General features: G+C 42.2%; 2 protein-coding genes and 1 long non-coding RNA gene across 3 annotated transcripts; 2 read left to right on the top strand and 1 right to left on the bottom strand.

The window, feature by feature from the left end:
• The first annotated feature begins 475 nt into the window (after nt 1–475).
• LOC135938411 (calphotin-like) lies at nt 476–7,493 on the top strand. Its single transcript, XM_065482030.1, has 7 exons — nt 476–537; nt 658–1,100; nt 3,697–3,884; nt 4,771–4,793; nt 6,521–6,694; nt 6,763–7,187; nt 7,260–7,493. Exons 1-7 carry the CDS (start codon nt 526–528, stop codon nt 7,348–7,350), a joined length of 1,356 nt encoding a protein of 451 aa, XP_065338102.1. The 5' UTR covers nt 476–525; the 3' UTR covers nt 7,351–7,493.
• Nucleotides 7,494–7,731: 238 nt separating this feature from the next.
• Nucleotides 7,732–9,309, bottom strand: LOC135939254 (uncharacterized). Its single transcript, XM_065483532.1, has 6 exons — nt 9,042–9,309; nt 8,775–8,988; nt 8,564–8,720; nt 8,368–8,500; nt 8,017–8,193; nt 7,732–7,963 (listed from the first exon to the last, which is right to left on the bottom strand). Exons 1-6 carry the CDS (start codon nt 9,202–9,204, stop codon nt 7,809–7,811), a joined length of 999 nt encoding a protein of 332 aa, XP_065339604.1. The 5' UTR covers nt 9,205–9,309; the 3' UTR covers nt 7,732–7,808.
• A 1,374-nt stretch (nt 9,310–10,683) lies between these two features.
• LOC135940405 (uncharacterized) lies at nt 10,684–11,941 on the top strand. The gene is made up of 3 exons (XR_010574849.1): nt 10,684–10,745; nt 10,795–10,900; nt 10,961–11,941. It is a non-coding gene; the product is annotated as an uncharacterized LOC135940405 (long non-coding RNA).
• Nucleotides 11,942–14,199: the final 2,258 nt, after the last annotated feature.

The following is a 14,199-nucleotide window of genomic DNA, read 5'->3' on the forward strand; positions in this document are numbered from 1 at the left end:
AGAATATTAAAACGATAAACTATTTATGATTCTTTTTACTTTTAACAGAGAGATGCTAATGTTTATGAAGCAGTGCTTGTGATTTGTAGAAGCACAAAAACTTGATTTCATTCCATGTGCATTAACAAGTGGCAGCATTAAATAAGGAGCCTTGACTCTGCTAGCAATGCTTTAACAGTTACACAAATTGAAAAATTCTAGTTAATAGGCTATTGAAAAAATATTAAAAATCCTCAATGATTATATTGGCATTGAAAGTGTAAATGTGAAAGATGGTATTATCAGATCAAGCTGTGACGTACTAGTTGAAAGTTGGTCAGTTTACTTTAAATAGTTGATCTAAATAAGACTCACGCCTAGATCGCTACTGCAAATAAATGTTTCCTTGTGGAAGTGCGACACATCTAAATTATGTAAGTAACAGGCGCTCGGCGCGCTATGTTAGGCGATAGGAGGAGGTGGTGATGGTATAAAAGACTTGCAGCGCTCCCCGACGCTATATTCCACTCCAGGAGATCATTCATCATGGTTGCTAAGGTGAGAGTAAACACAATATTTAATTTGCGAGTGTTTTATTAAAAAAGAACAAAAATGAATTATTTAAAACTATTTTAACGAAAATATATCACGTAGTAATTAATTTTTTTCACATTTTAGATCGCTTTTGCCGTCCTTGCCCTGGCCGCCGCTGTGTGCGCCGCGCCCGGTGCGCCCCTCGTGGCCGCCCCCGCCTACGTGAAGGCCGTCGAGCTGCACGCCCGCCCCCACTACTCCTTCAACTACGGCGTCAACGACCCCCACACCGGCGACCACAAGAGCCAGTCTGAGACCCGCGACGGCGACTACGTCAAGGGCCAGTACTCTCTGCTCGAGGCCGACGGCACCACCCGCACCGTCGACTACACCGCCGACCCCCACCACGGATTCAACGCCGTCGTCTCCAAGTCCGGACACGCCGTCCACCCCGCCCCCGTCAAGGCATACGCCGCCCCCGTCGTCCACGCTGCCCCCGTGGCCTACGCCGCTCCCGCCGTCGTCAAGACCGTCGCCCCCGTCGTGCACGCCGCCCCCGTCGTCGCCTACAAGGCCCCCGTCTACGCCCACGCCCACGCCACCTCCTACGCTGCCGCCCACGTCGCCCCCATCCGCGCCTACGCCCACGCTGCCCCCGTTGTCCACGCCGCCCCGGCCCTGGCCTACGCCCACGCTGCCCCCCTCGCCCACGCCGCTCCCCTCGCTCACGGCTACGGCTACCACTACTAATTCTGCTCTTTCGTTCACCCTCTTGTGAAAGTCTGAAAGCACGATCACCTTGATTTCCTGCGATTCTCAATTTCGTGCAGGATTTCATCCCTCTCATTTTCATTTTGTATGTAACTACCTCTTGTTACTGTGTAATGAGAACTGAATAAAAGCCTATGCAAATTATTTAAAAGAATATAAAATAATTTTCATTTAACATACATATTATATCATTTGTTATGGAATTGATTGTTCATAAAATTTCACTAAATTATGCAACGAAGCCATTTCTATACATGAATATAGGGCGCTAGTTGGAGCCAAAACATACCGAGAATAATAATTTATCACAATTTCAACAAAACGAAGACAAGTCCCGTCATCATTGACAATCTAAAACTCTTTAATATACTTTGTAGACATAAATGTATGTATACAATAAAAAAAAATTTTAAAGAAGAATCGTCGTCTGATTATTTAGTAACACCACCGAGCAGCCATGAAGGAACTTTGTACAAATCACGTGTACTCTCTTCTCTTGTCCTAGCGCTTTTCGGGGTACCACCACCTTTCTGAAGGTTTTCAGCGTTTGGCTCATCTCAAAACATCAACAGAAATTTTTTGTTCAAATACGCGCATCAGTTGTGAGAATAATTTTACTGTTAATTGATGCGCTAACAATTCCACATCAACCCCAAATAAATAAAGATGATGTGTTAATAGCGCTTCACCCGGAATTAAATAATGGTGCTCAGATGTTCTTGATGTTAAGGTTGATTTTTTAATACCACTTTGACTAGCACGCAGATTCTTTTCGCATACAAGTAAATAATTAAAAATAAAATATCAATTCGTTTGAGTTTAAAACACTTCTTTGATTTGACCTTTGTTAAATTTACTTGAGACGTTACACTTTCATTGATTCGTTTGAAATCGATCCGCATGAAATCAAACAAACAATTTGGCACGATGAAAGACTTTCATTTGGTCGGCCGCGCGCTCGATACAATCATTCTCTGTTGCGAGAGAAGGCCGTGACATTGCCAGGGGCCGCCGCGCACAGCTTTTGCTATTTGTTTGTGTTGTAATTTGGTTAGTCATGTCGACGGGCAGGAATTCTTATCGCTTTCTTGCAATTCTTCGATTGAGGGTGTGTTTTTGAAACATAAAAATTCTTCAGAGATATTTTTATTTTATACTCAAACATTTTCACGAGCACGGATATGAAAAAATCGCTTACCTGATGAGTTGAATTTATAGGTATTTTGAGATTTATAAATAATAATTGAATCAGTTAAATGATGAAGTTTTATTTTATTTCCAAACATAATACCAATTTGAGATAATACACAAACTGTTTATCATTAGTTCTTATTAGATTAGATTAGATAATTTATTTGCATTTATACATCAGTACAGTAATAAAGTTACTTTAACACCATCAAATTACAAATTACAAACGAGTCAAATTGAAACACACAAAGAAAAATTGAAAACATAAGTGTATACATTTTATCCGTTTGCGAGTCGATAATAAGTGTAATTGTTTAATTATCAAGTGCAAATGCATAATGTTAATATGAAATAGATTGGTTCGTAATAATCGTCTGCACAGTGGCCTAAATATGACGGATAAACGATAAAATTGTGCAAAATACTGTCTTAGTGTATATTATGCAAAGTAATTTACATGTTAGCCACACAAAGTGTAAACAGGATTTTGATTAGACTATCGTTTTAAATATGAAGGGAAAACGCCCATATTACAAATAAATGTTTCCTCGTGGAAGTGCATAAGAGCAAAATTATGTAACTAGTGGCCGGTGTGCGATACATACGTGAGCGAATTGACGGAGGAGGTGCTGGTATAAAAGGCTGGCTGCTCGCCTCCAAGGTATATTCCACTCCAGGATTTCATACAACATGGTTGCTAAGGTGAGAACACATGCGAATTTAAAACTGCATGTAGAATTTTAAAATACCTGTTGCAAAGAGTTGAATTGGCATATCTAACTAATTTTCAAAATTACAGACCATTTAATTTATTTGTTTTCCTAATTTTTAGATCGCTTTCGCCGTCCTCGCCCTGGCCGCCGCCGTGTGCGCCGAGCCCGGTGCGCCCCTCGTGGCCGCCGTCCCCGCCTACGTGAAGGCCGTGGACTACCACGCCCGCCCTCACTACTCCTTCAACTACGGAGTGAACGACCCCCACACCGGCGACCACAAGAGCCAGTCTGAGACCCGCGACGGCGACTACGTCAAGGGCCAGTACTCTCTGCTCGAGGCCGACGGCACCACCCGCACCGTCGACTACACCGCCGACCCCCACAATGGATTCAACGCCGTCGTCTCCAAGTCCGGACACGCCATCCACCCCGCTCCCGTCAAGGCCTACGCCGCCCCCATCGTCCACGCTGCCCCCGTCAAGGCTTACGCCTACGCCGCTCCCGCCGTCCACGCCGCCCCCGTGGCCTACGCCGCCCCCGCTGTGCACGCCGCTCCCGCCGTCGCCTACAAGGCTCCCCTCGCCTACGCCCACGCCGCCCCCGTGGCCTACGCTGGTGCCTACGCCGCTCCCCTCGCCTACAAGGCCGCTCCCGCCCTGGCCTACGCCCACGCCGCTCCCCTCGCCCACGGCTACGGCTACCACTACTAAGTTGCTCTTAGTCCAAAACTCCTAATTAAGTCTGAATCCATGGATCATCCTGTCCCACTGCCACGTGGGATTCATAAAAAATTTCACTGTTCATTTTTGTACAAATAAAGAAATTATTTGAAAGAAACTTCATCTTTTCAATGTGCTGCTTTCCACATAATATGATTACATGATATATTTTCTTGAAGCAATTAAATTGACTTTATGAAGACGAGGCTTCTCTCTTGACCAGTTTTAATTATCTCAGGTCGTTGTGCTGGCATAGTGTGGGATGCGTTTTCATTAAATTTTGTTGAACCAAGCGATGGTAGCTTTTTAGAAGCAACAAACACGCAGAGAAACTTGGCTTTTCATACACATTACGTGCCCTAAAATGATGGCAACACGCATTTTCTTTCTTATTGCGGGAATCCAATGGAAAGCCTTGATCAGGTTCTCCGAATGAGAAATCTTTATGTTTATGTTTTCGCGTCATTAAATAAAAATTAGTTTAACACAAATCATTTTAAAGAAGTAGAGGTTTTATAGGCCAACAATTTAAAATATTTTGAATTGCTGATTAAAGCTATGTAGTAGTTCAACGAAAAAATTTAGCAACAGTTTTATAATACCAGGACTGACGAGCAACAGTTCAAGTTCACACTTTGCCAAATATATCGGAGAATTAAATGACTTTTCGCTTGAAATTTTTTAATAGCACCCTAATGTTCACTAATTCTCTGCACGTATAAAATCATGTTATTAATTTGTTATGTAAGAAGTTTGCACTGAAACTCTATAGTCCGAATATTTTCTTTGTCGCTCTTTATGCAAACTACGGAAATTTTACGAAATATGAAGCTTTCCAATGATATAATTAAATTCTTTTACAGGTCAGTTGGTTGTTGGGACGTCAGTATTGTGAAATATGCTAAAAGTAAATAAAATCCAAGTAATTCAAAAACGTTAATTGCTTTTATTTGAGTTTGCAGTGCGTAAGCGTCATTAATTTGTGAGCCTCTTTTTACAACTAGAATTTCTCCAGCCTGGCGATTTCCTCAGAGAGGAGAGTAATTGAGCAGAAAGCTAAAAATAACGCAGTTGCATGTAGAGAGATGTGCATCATGCAGTAAAAATTCAGAGGGCCGCTCGCTGTTAATGCTAACGCGCACTCGTGGCTAATTGGCCAATTAACACATTTTTGCCGGGTGAAACAAGAGCTAGATAGGCGAGCCCACACTTGGACAATGCTCTTGGCACACACAACCTCGCGTACACGGATGACTGCGTTGCAAAACTAATTGTTGGCCACTCGCAGCGCGGATACAACGATGCAGATTCGCTAGGAAAGTGCTGGCCGATCAAAAGTGTAACGCGCGCGGCTGTGAGCGAGTGTGTGCATAGGCACTTACAATTAATAGCAGCAGTGGACAGCGCGGCGCGCACACCGGATCGGAATTCCAATCGCTGGCTGCGGCTGACCTTGCGAAACGTGCGCTTTTGCATTGCGCGCGCGGTGCACACCCAAGCCCCTCCCGGAATCGGAATAAAATTGTATCACACCTCGCGCTCTTACGAGACGTGCACCAATAATAAAATTGCTTCAAAAGCACTTTTACTCTATTCACGCTCAATGTCACGAATTGTGTGGAACTTGAAAAGTAATCAGAGCATTGTGATTGCCTTCTACAATTGTCTGCTCTCATAAGATTCAGGGTCGTTTGCGGAAATCTGTCCAAACAATGATGCGCTGCATTTTTTAGAAGAATTTTTTTATTACTGTAACACTTTGTTAAATTATGTTTCAGCATCGAAGCAATGAATCTAATTTCCCTTTTTTATTATAAAATTTACAATTTGGAATTGGAGGAGATCGATTATTTTGTGTGTGACCAAATTGCAATGAGCACTCACTAAGCAACTTTAAGACTTTGGAGCCACTTTAAAATCATCTAAAATAGCCCCTGAGCGCATCTCAAAATCTAAAATTATCCAAGAAGAATTTTATATTTTCTAATACAAGTTCTTCCGAAAATCTGATTTTTTCACATTAATTTTAATTAATATTTTAAGTCACATTTTCGGCACCTGTAAATTAAGACATAGAAAATTGCGATAGTATATTCATTCTAAACCTTTAATATGATATTCAATGAAAAATGAACTGGGAGTTTTAGCAATTTTTTACTATTGTGTATCATATCGATTTCTCGCGCATTTTCAAGACCACGTCGGTCAAGTTTAACTAATGTGTTATTTAAATGTTTAATTTTAAGAAACAACTTTTACGAAAATTTAAATGGTCTCGTTAATTGATTGTCACTGCTAGTAACTTAATCCACATCCACAAATGACGCAATCTGCGTGTGTTGGTTAACGCATGAATATTCTAAATAGATATTTACGATAACGTCCCACATGTGACAAACGCGACCATTAAACAACGAAACGGTTGATTTACTCTCTCGGCAGGTTGCACTAAATCTACGTTTCATTACGTAGGGCATATTTCACGGCGCGGTGTGTCACTTCCAGCCGGTAAAGCGGCGGCTCTCATTATCCTCAAGTGTGTCACAAGATCCCACACGGTGCGTTGGATAATTGATGCAATCGCGTGCCGATCGCCAAGTTAAATAATAGCAGGTAATTGGTAAAAAGCAGTACTATATTATACGCTGGCCGATCGATCCCACTCCCGCTCGCGCCGTTCCGATAGGAAGTGCAGCGCGCGCGGGCCCCGAGCTAGGTATAAAAGCGCACAAAGTCAAGAGCAAAGCATATTCCACCTCAGGATACCAAATCATCAACATGTGCAAGGTACAGCAGTGAAATTAAAATATATATCCCTAGTGAGTACAAATTAAAACTTTCTATTTCTTTTCCAGCTCGCCCTCGCCGTCCTCGCCCTGGCCGCCGCCGTGTGCGCCGAGCCTGGTGCGCCCCTCGTGGCCGCCGTCCCCGCCTACGTGAAGGCCGTGGACTACCACGCCCGCCCTCACTACTCCTTCAACTACGGAGTGAACGACCCCCACACCGGCGACCACAAGAGCCAGTCTGAGACCCGCGACGGCGACTACGTCAAGGGCCAGTACTCTCTGCTCGAGGCCGACGGCACCACCCGCACCGTCGACTACACCGCCGACCCCCACCACGGATTCAACGCCGTCGTCACCAAGTCCGGACACGCCGTCCACCCCGCCCCCGTCAAGGCATACGCCGCCCCCGTCGTCCACGCTGCCCCCGTGGCCTACGCCGCTCCCGCCGTCGTCAAGACCGTCGCCCCCGTCGTGCACGCCGCTCCCGCCGTCGCCTACAAGGCTCCCCTCGCCTACGCCCACGCCGCCCCCGTGGCCTACGCTGGTGCCTACGCCGCTCCCCTCGCCTACAAGGCCGCCCCCGCCCTGGCCTACGCCCACGCTGCCCCCCTCGCCCACGCCGCTCCCCTCGCTCACGGCTACGGATACCACTACTAGAAAAATTGCGGTTTTGCCGCCCTCGTCGATGAGTCTGATCACTATATAATCGCTTTATTTTCTTGCCCTGGAGGCAAGACTCATTTTCAAAAGCTCCATCATCACGAGTATTTAAGTGCCAATAAAAAATCATTTTCCTGAAAGCCAAACTCTATCATTCTGCAACCTTACGATGAATTGAAAATTGAAATTTGAGGTAATCAGAGAACTTTCATTTATTGAAATATTTTTACCAAGGTAGAGATAACAATATCACCTCAAAAACTAACACTCTTATTTAAAACGCTCAGTCAGATTTATCATAATAGTCTACATAACTTTCAAACTAAAGTTCATGCTCGGGAAAAGTCATTTTATCCTTACTATGAAACACTAAAATAATGCGTCTCAGACATTTTTACTCAGACAGCGCACCATGTTAAGTTATAGAAAACAATTCACAATCAGTATAACAAAGTCTAGGGTGATCGTCTACGTGGAGGAAGCTCTATTCTGGCCAGTTCGTGAGCCCTTCTTCTCCGGCACAGCATAATCGCCATAACAATTATAGCAATAAGCGCAAGCAGCAAAATGCAGCCAAGCACAATTGCAGCGATTTCTCCCGCCAACAGTCCTAAAAAGAGAAATTGTTTCACTCGATCGGCTGTGACAATAAATAATTATCACCATAAACAGCGACGTCGCAGGTCCTCGAGTTTCCGTTCGCGTCCCACACCTTGACTGTCATCTTTTCGTTGCAACAAGATGAGGCGAGCACAACGGAAACCGGTGACCTAGTGCCGGCGGTAAACTTTGGAGGAAACACCAGAGAGCCAGGCGGCGATGACTCAATCCTCAGCAAACCTGCGATAACAAAATGAAAGAAAGCACTTTCGAAATGTTTCAATCACGCAAGCTGATAAGTGAGTAATTTTAAACCAAAGATGATATAACCGTCCATCCATTCAACTTTTCAATCTTTCGCGTGAATGCTCACTTCCAGGAGCTTTCGAAATATCAATGATACAAAATTCTTACCTGACAAATCATCCCGGAAGGTGGCCTCGACGTTCCAGCCTCCCGTCATGCAAGATTCTTGGCTGTGCTGCTCTCTGCATTGTCCACCTTGCACGGTGAAACTGCACGTTGGGTCCCATCCGTCATCTTCAATCTTTAAAATACAATTGAAAGCTATTATATAACTATAAACTCTTTTTTAAATAAATTAACTGACCTCTTTTGCAATTCTGACATGGGCACTTCTGGTGATATAACTGCCGTCTCTCAATTGGCCTGCTAACGTGACCGTGTTGACAAGTCCGACGGCGCTTTCGGTGGCAGGGAAAATTTCTACTTTGACCCGAGTCGATCCTCTTGGCGCAATCAGAGTGCTGTTTATAGAAAATCATTATTTTCTGTCCAAATAATCGAGTAGTCGTCGCTACCTGGGTGGATCTACGAATCGGATCAAACTGGCAATGTCGGTAGCAGAGAAAACCACCCCTTGGGGAGCGTCCGTGTAGTTGATTATCTCAAATGACAGAATTACCGCCTCGCTAGGACGAACAGTGAGCCGATTTTCAGGGCTCATTTCAATGATCACGGGTGGTATCACCAGTCTATTGGGGATATTTGGTGGCAGGTAGATCCCGTATCGTTCTGTAGGAAAAGAAATTACAGCAGAGAATAGGTTTAAAAAACAAAAAACTCACCATTCGCATTGGTGCTTTCCATTTTGTCGGACGGCATCTGCTGATCGTCGAAAACGACATTCTGCTTGTAGGACCTCTTCGAGTTGGGCCCGTCGAATTTGGCGTCATTGGCCGAGGCGAACGGCACCCAGCAGACCAACATCAGGCAAAAGTGGCTCCTCATTTTTGGTTGTAGTTGCTGCGAAGCCGGCTGAACGGAAAATGATCAGAGTGTTGTGCGAGTGTCCGACCAAAGCCCGAATCTCGGCGATTAGACTGGCTGCTAGCAAATGGGTTATGGGCGATTTATCTTCAATTTATCTGTATTTAACAGGAAATTCTACTTACCTCACCTTCTGGTATTGCGTGACAGCACAAGACACACAAAGCGACGCGTGAAAAATCAAACAACTCTCACTGCGCTGCTATATCCTGAAATCTGCAACACGACACGCGTAAATCAAATAACTGAGTCGCTTGTTGTTTGCGCCGTATTTGGTAAGTCGGATATTCCCCTGCTGAAGGAAATATTTTATCAGAAGTTTTGTTGCATTTTCTTTCAAAGTCCTCTGCTTTCTCGATAAATACTTTCAGATTGAGATAGATTTTATTTTAAAGCCGAAATTATTTATATTATCTCTGGAAAAATGATGATAGGGATCTAGGTATCATAAGATGAATTATAATATACTGTATGGTTGAATGTTTTTGCAAAAATTAGAAAATTTGGAAGTTTAAATAAAAAGTATCGAAGAATGACGTTCAACTCTCATGTGATTTAAACCTTTACTCTAAACTGAAATAATATTTGATTCTGCTTGCAAATTTTTAATGTAATATAAGCGTTGTGAAGGCTGCTGCAATCACAGCAAATTCATAATTTATTATGAAAATTACTGTTTTCGACTTTTTTTCATGCAGGATGTTGAATACGCACGGCGATGGCGCTTGCCTGCGCCGCATTTCAAATTATGATCAGCTGTGACTGCTTCATATAATTTATAGGATGCTGCTGGATACAGTCCTAACATTTGCGGTAACATATTAATTTAAAACTTTCGAACAAAATTTTTATCATTAAGTTTTGCAGATTTCTTTTGCGGGTATTATAGTCAACATTTAAATAGATTATTGTTTTACTTTTAATGGTTTTTGCAGTCCTATTGGAGATTCTTGCAAGGGATTCTTGCGAAAGGGATGAATTGGATGGAATATTGCAGTTTAGGAAATTGAGTGTGGCACGTTGCATTGCTGAATGTTTGGAATTGATTTCGCATCCAGATCGATGCAGATTCGATGCATCCACGGGAAAAGCTTTGGAGAAATTCAATAATGTAAATAAACATATAGAAGAACATGCTTACAATAAAAGGGTTTCCACGCAGTTACAGCAGGATGGATGCCCGAAATGCTATTACCCTTTCGAAAAGGCGAGAGATTTTGCCATTATTACCAGATCAAATCATATATTTTTTGTTGAATATAATTAAAACCAGGCTTCATCCTCGTTGTCAAATTAAAGAGAAATTCGTCTTCTTTATTTCTCGACCATATATATATATATATATATTTTTTGTTACAGTATGAGGCATTCAAATCTCTCACGGCTTTCTGTAAATACAACGTTTATTGATTTCTTTATGAAACTGTTTTGAAAATTAAGCGAAAAGGATTAACACCACGATTTGTGGAAAAAAGCTCAATTACGGGGCACTTGGTATGGGGGTAAGTGGTTAATTTGTGATAAAACAAACCCGGGAATAATGTTTTGCAGTCCGCCTTTGATTTTGGACTAATGGACTGCAGCATCACCGGTCGGGAAAAGATGCATTGGCTGCCGATGGATTACAACGAGGTCCGCTGCATCATTGAAGGCTTGCGTCTGTCGCATTTTATTTCAAAATTTTCATAATGATTTAAGAGATAAACGTCCCCCACAGCGGAAAACATACAAAAGCTGGGAAAACTTCGCGTGATGGTGTATAAAAGTGCATGCAGCAAAGAGTTCTTTTTCTGCGCCACGGACAACCCCCGTTCGCTGCGAGGATCATTTCTGGCCGCGGAGCTCAACAAAACCCACCCCGTATATCCAAACGGAACGTGCGCACATTTCGAGTACAAAATGCAGCAGAAGAAGGTCGTGGACATTCGACTGGAAATCGCAGACTGTAGAGTCAAAGTGTACATGTTTTGCGAGCTCAAAGATTGAAGGGAAAGTTTAACTAAAAAAAATCAAATGTTTACATTTGAAAATGAACACAATTTACCCTTTGATCTGTAAATTTATGACAGCTGATGCTTTGTGTCCCATATTATTTAAGCAATTTTCAACCCCACTTAAAATCGGTTTTCCCAACCATTTTGATGATGATTTCTTGAAACGAGCATTATAATAAGTTAAATTATCCAAATCGGAAAAGCTTTAATGAAGTTCAATTATAATTATTATACTTTATATTACTTTATGACCTGCACTTCATCAAAGAACAATTACCCGCTTTGCAGAATGAATTTTGAGACAAACTCTATTCTTGGATAAACTTCAATTCCACGATTTAGTTACAGACCCAAATAAATAAAATCAGTGAATCTTTCGCAACCCTCCAAAATCCGAAATAGTTAAAATGATATTTAAATTTTGAATTTATATATTTAGTTAAAAATTATTTTCCGCAGCCTAAACTCAGATTAAGTGGAGGTTTTTTTTAATTTTAAGAAATATGCCTTTTGGAGATAAAATAAACGCAGCAGCATCCAACTTTCACCATCGCATCAATGCAATTTAGAGAACCTTTTCCATCATTGCGCAGTTTTATATATTAATCACAATTTCATACAGGGTTGAGGCGCATTTTACGTGTACTGCATTGCATGCATTATATTTTAAATTGTATTGTGGGTTTGTGAGTCGAGGAGCCCAGGCCGAGTGGAAAAACATCTTTATTGCTTTCTTAATCGTCTTTTAACTATCTTCTTAGCTGTAGTTTCCTGTAGATTTATATTTCATTGATAAGGAGTACAAAATTGAAATACAAATAAATCACAAAAGGTGTACCCAAAATCCGGGTCTATTAATTATTATTTATTATGTTGCTGCTTCAATATCTTTTCTCGCACGGAATTTCCTATTTGGAGTGAGTGCTTGACATGACCTTAATGAGTGAAGAAAATATTGAAATTGAAAAATTGACCGTCGTCCTGCGAGGTGGTAAGGGTCTGTGCACGTGCAGGTAGCGCGAGCTTGTCGCACAGTTACACAACCCTATGGCGATTCGGGATAGTATGAACTAGATTAATCATTGCGTCAGTACGAAGCGGGGAGCGTGGATTGCCACTTCCGCCACATTATTTAAACGACCGCTGCCTTGAACACAGCCATGCTGAGCGCAGTTCTAGCATTTGTGGTATAATTTACGGCACAAAATTTGCTAGCAAAACTCAGATCAATATTTTGCAGATTATATTCCCGGGTAATTGAAGAAAAAACTGATATTTGTTCGGGATTTTTCATCCCCGTCATAGATTTTACAGTCTTCTTAGAGAGATCAGGAAGTGATTTTTGCGAAACGGGCGAAACGGCAGGATCAGTGCAGCACTTTAGAACAGTGAGCATCGCATCTTGCATTGCTGATTGTTTGGAATTGGAACCGAAGCAAGATGGGTGCAGATTCGATGCCTCCACCGGAAAAGCTGTCGCGAAATTCAACAATGTACAAAATGTTTGTAGTAAAACTAACTTTTTACAAGGATTACATCAGCTTCAGGAAGATGGATGTCCAAAATGCGCTTTCCCTTTTGAAAATGCAAGCCCTTCATAATAACTACAATTATTTCATACCCTCATTTTGTATATAGATTGAATCTTTGAAGACTCTCACGCGCTTAGGTATGTACAATCTCTACACCAATTATTATTTTTATTATATGACGCTCCTTCAATTTTAAAGTAAAAGTGAGAAATATTTCGGTTTGTGGAAAAAATATCGCTTTTGGAATATCAGGTTTACCGGCAAGTTTGAGCTTGAAATACACATGCAGCTTTCTTACTTTCATCGCTTTTATAAGACCTCATTCGATTCTGTGTCACTACTCTGTGGAGTCATCAAAATTGACAGGAAGCAATGGTTTCCAAAGGATTACGACGAGGTCCGCTGCATCATCGAAAGCTTGCGTCTGTCTAAATATATTTTTTCATATTTATAATGAGATAATCATCCTAACCAGCGGAAAACATACAAAAGCTGGGAAAACTTCGCGTGATGGTTTATAAAAGTACATGCAGCAAAGAGTTCTTTTTCTGCGCCACGGACAGTCCCCGTTCGCTGCGAGGATCATTTCTGGCCGCGGAGCTCAACAAAACCCACACTGTATATCCACACGGAACGTGCGCGCATTTCGAGTACAAAATGCAGCAGAAGAAGGTCGTGGACATTCGGCTGGAAATCGCAGACTGTAGAGACAACGTGTTCATGTTCTGCGAGCTAAAATAATGATCAAGGCTCATTTTAATTTTTTTGGTTTGTTTTAATAAAAGTGGCAACAGTCTAGAAATATTAAAAATGTTTTTAATTGCCCTGAGTTCAAAACAAGAGTGACAAATTTTTAAAAATATGAAATGACAAAAAATCGCGACGATTTGAAATATTCACTTTGTGACCCGTGGGATGATATTAGGGGTTAAGGGGTTAGCACCCCAAAACCATTCAGATCACCAGGGGAAGTCAAGCCAAGTTCGGTTTGGGCGTTTCTGACCCTAGAACCCGAGATTTGGCGCTCACAGCATGTGCGCAAATTAAAAAAATATATATTTAAGAAATTAAAACATGAACTTTTCGAAAACGAGGCAGATCACCACCTTAAAATTGTCACACATGTTCACCCGTACCCTGAGACCACTTTTGAAGGGCATTTCGGGTAATTCTCTCGCTCCCCCGCTCGTCCCTCTGGGTAGCCAAGCTGTACTGTCGCCGCTATCAACAATAAACTGGTATGGTATTTTTCCTTCTTGTCCACCCTGCACCCTTTAACATCAACTATGGACTATGGCTAGACGAACAGGCTCCGACACCTCGTGAGAGAGAGAAGGTGCGCCGGCAGGACCGATTGCAGTCATTCGGCGGCCCCTGCCCCAAGTCGCTGACATGGAAATGCAGAATTACTGATTTGGAGGCATTTAGCG

Source organism: Cloeon dipterum, chromosome 3 (genome assembly GCF_949628265.1).
Source record: "Cloeon dipterum chromosome 3, ieCloDipt1.1, whole genome shotgun sequence".
NCBI lineage: Eukaryota > Metazoa > Arthropoda > Insecta > Ephemeroptera > Baetidae > Cloeon > Cloeon dipterum.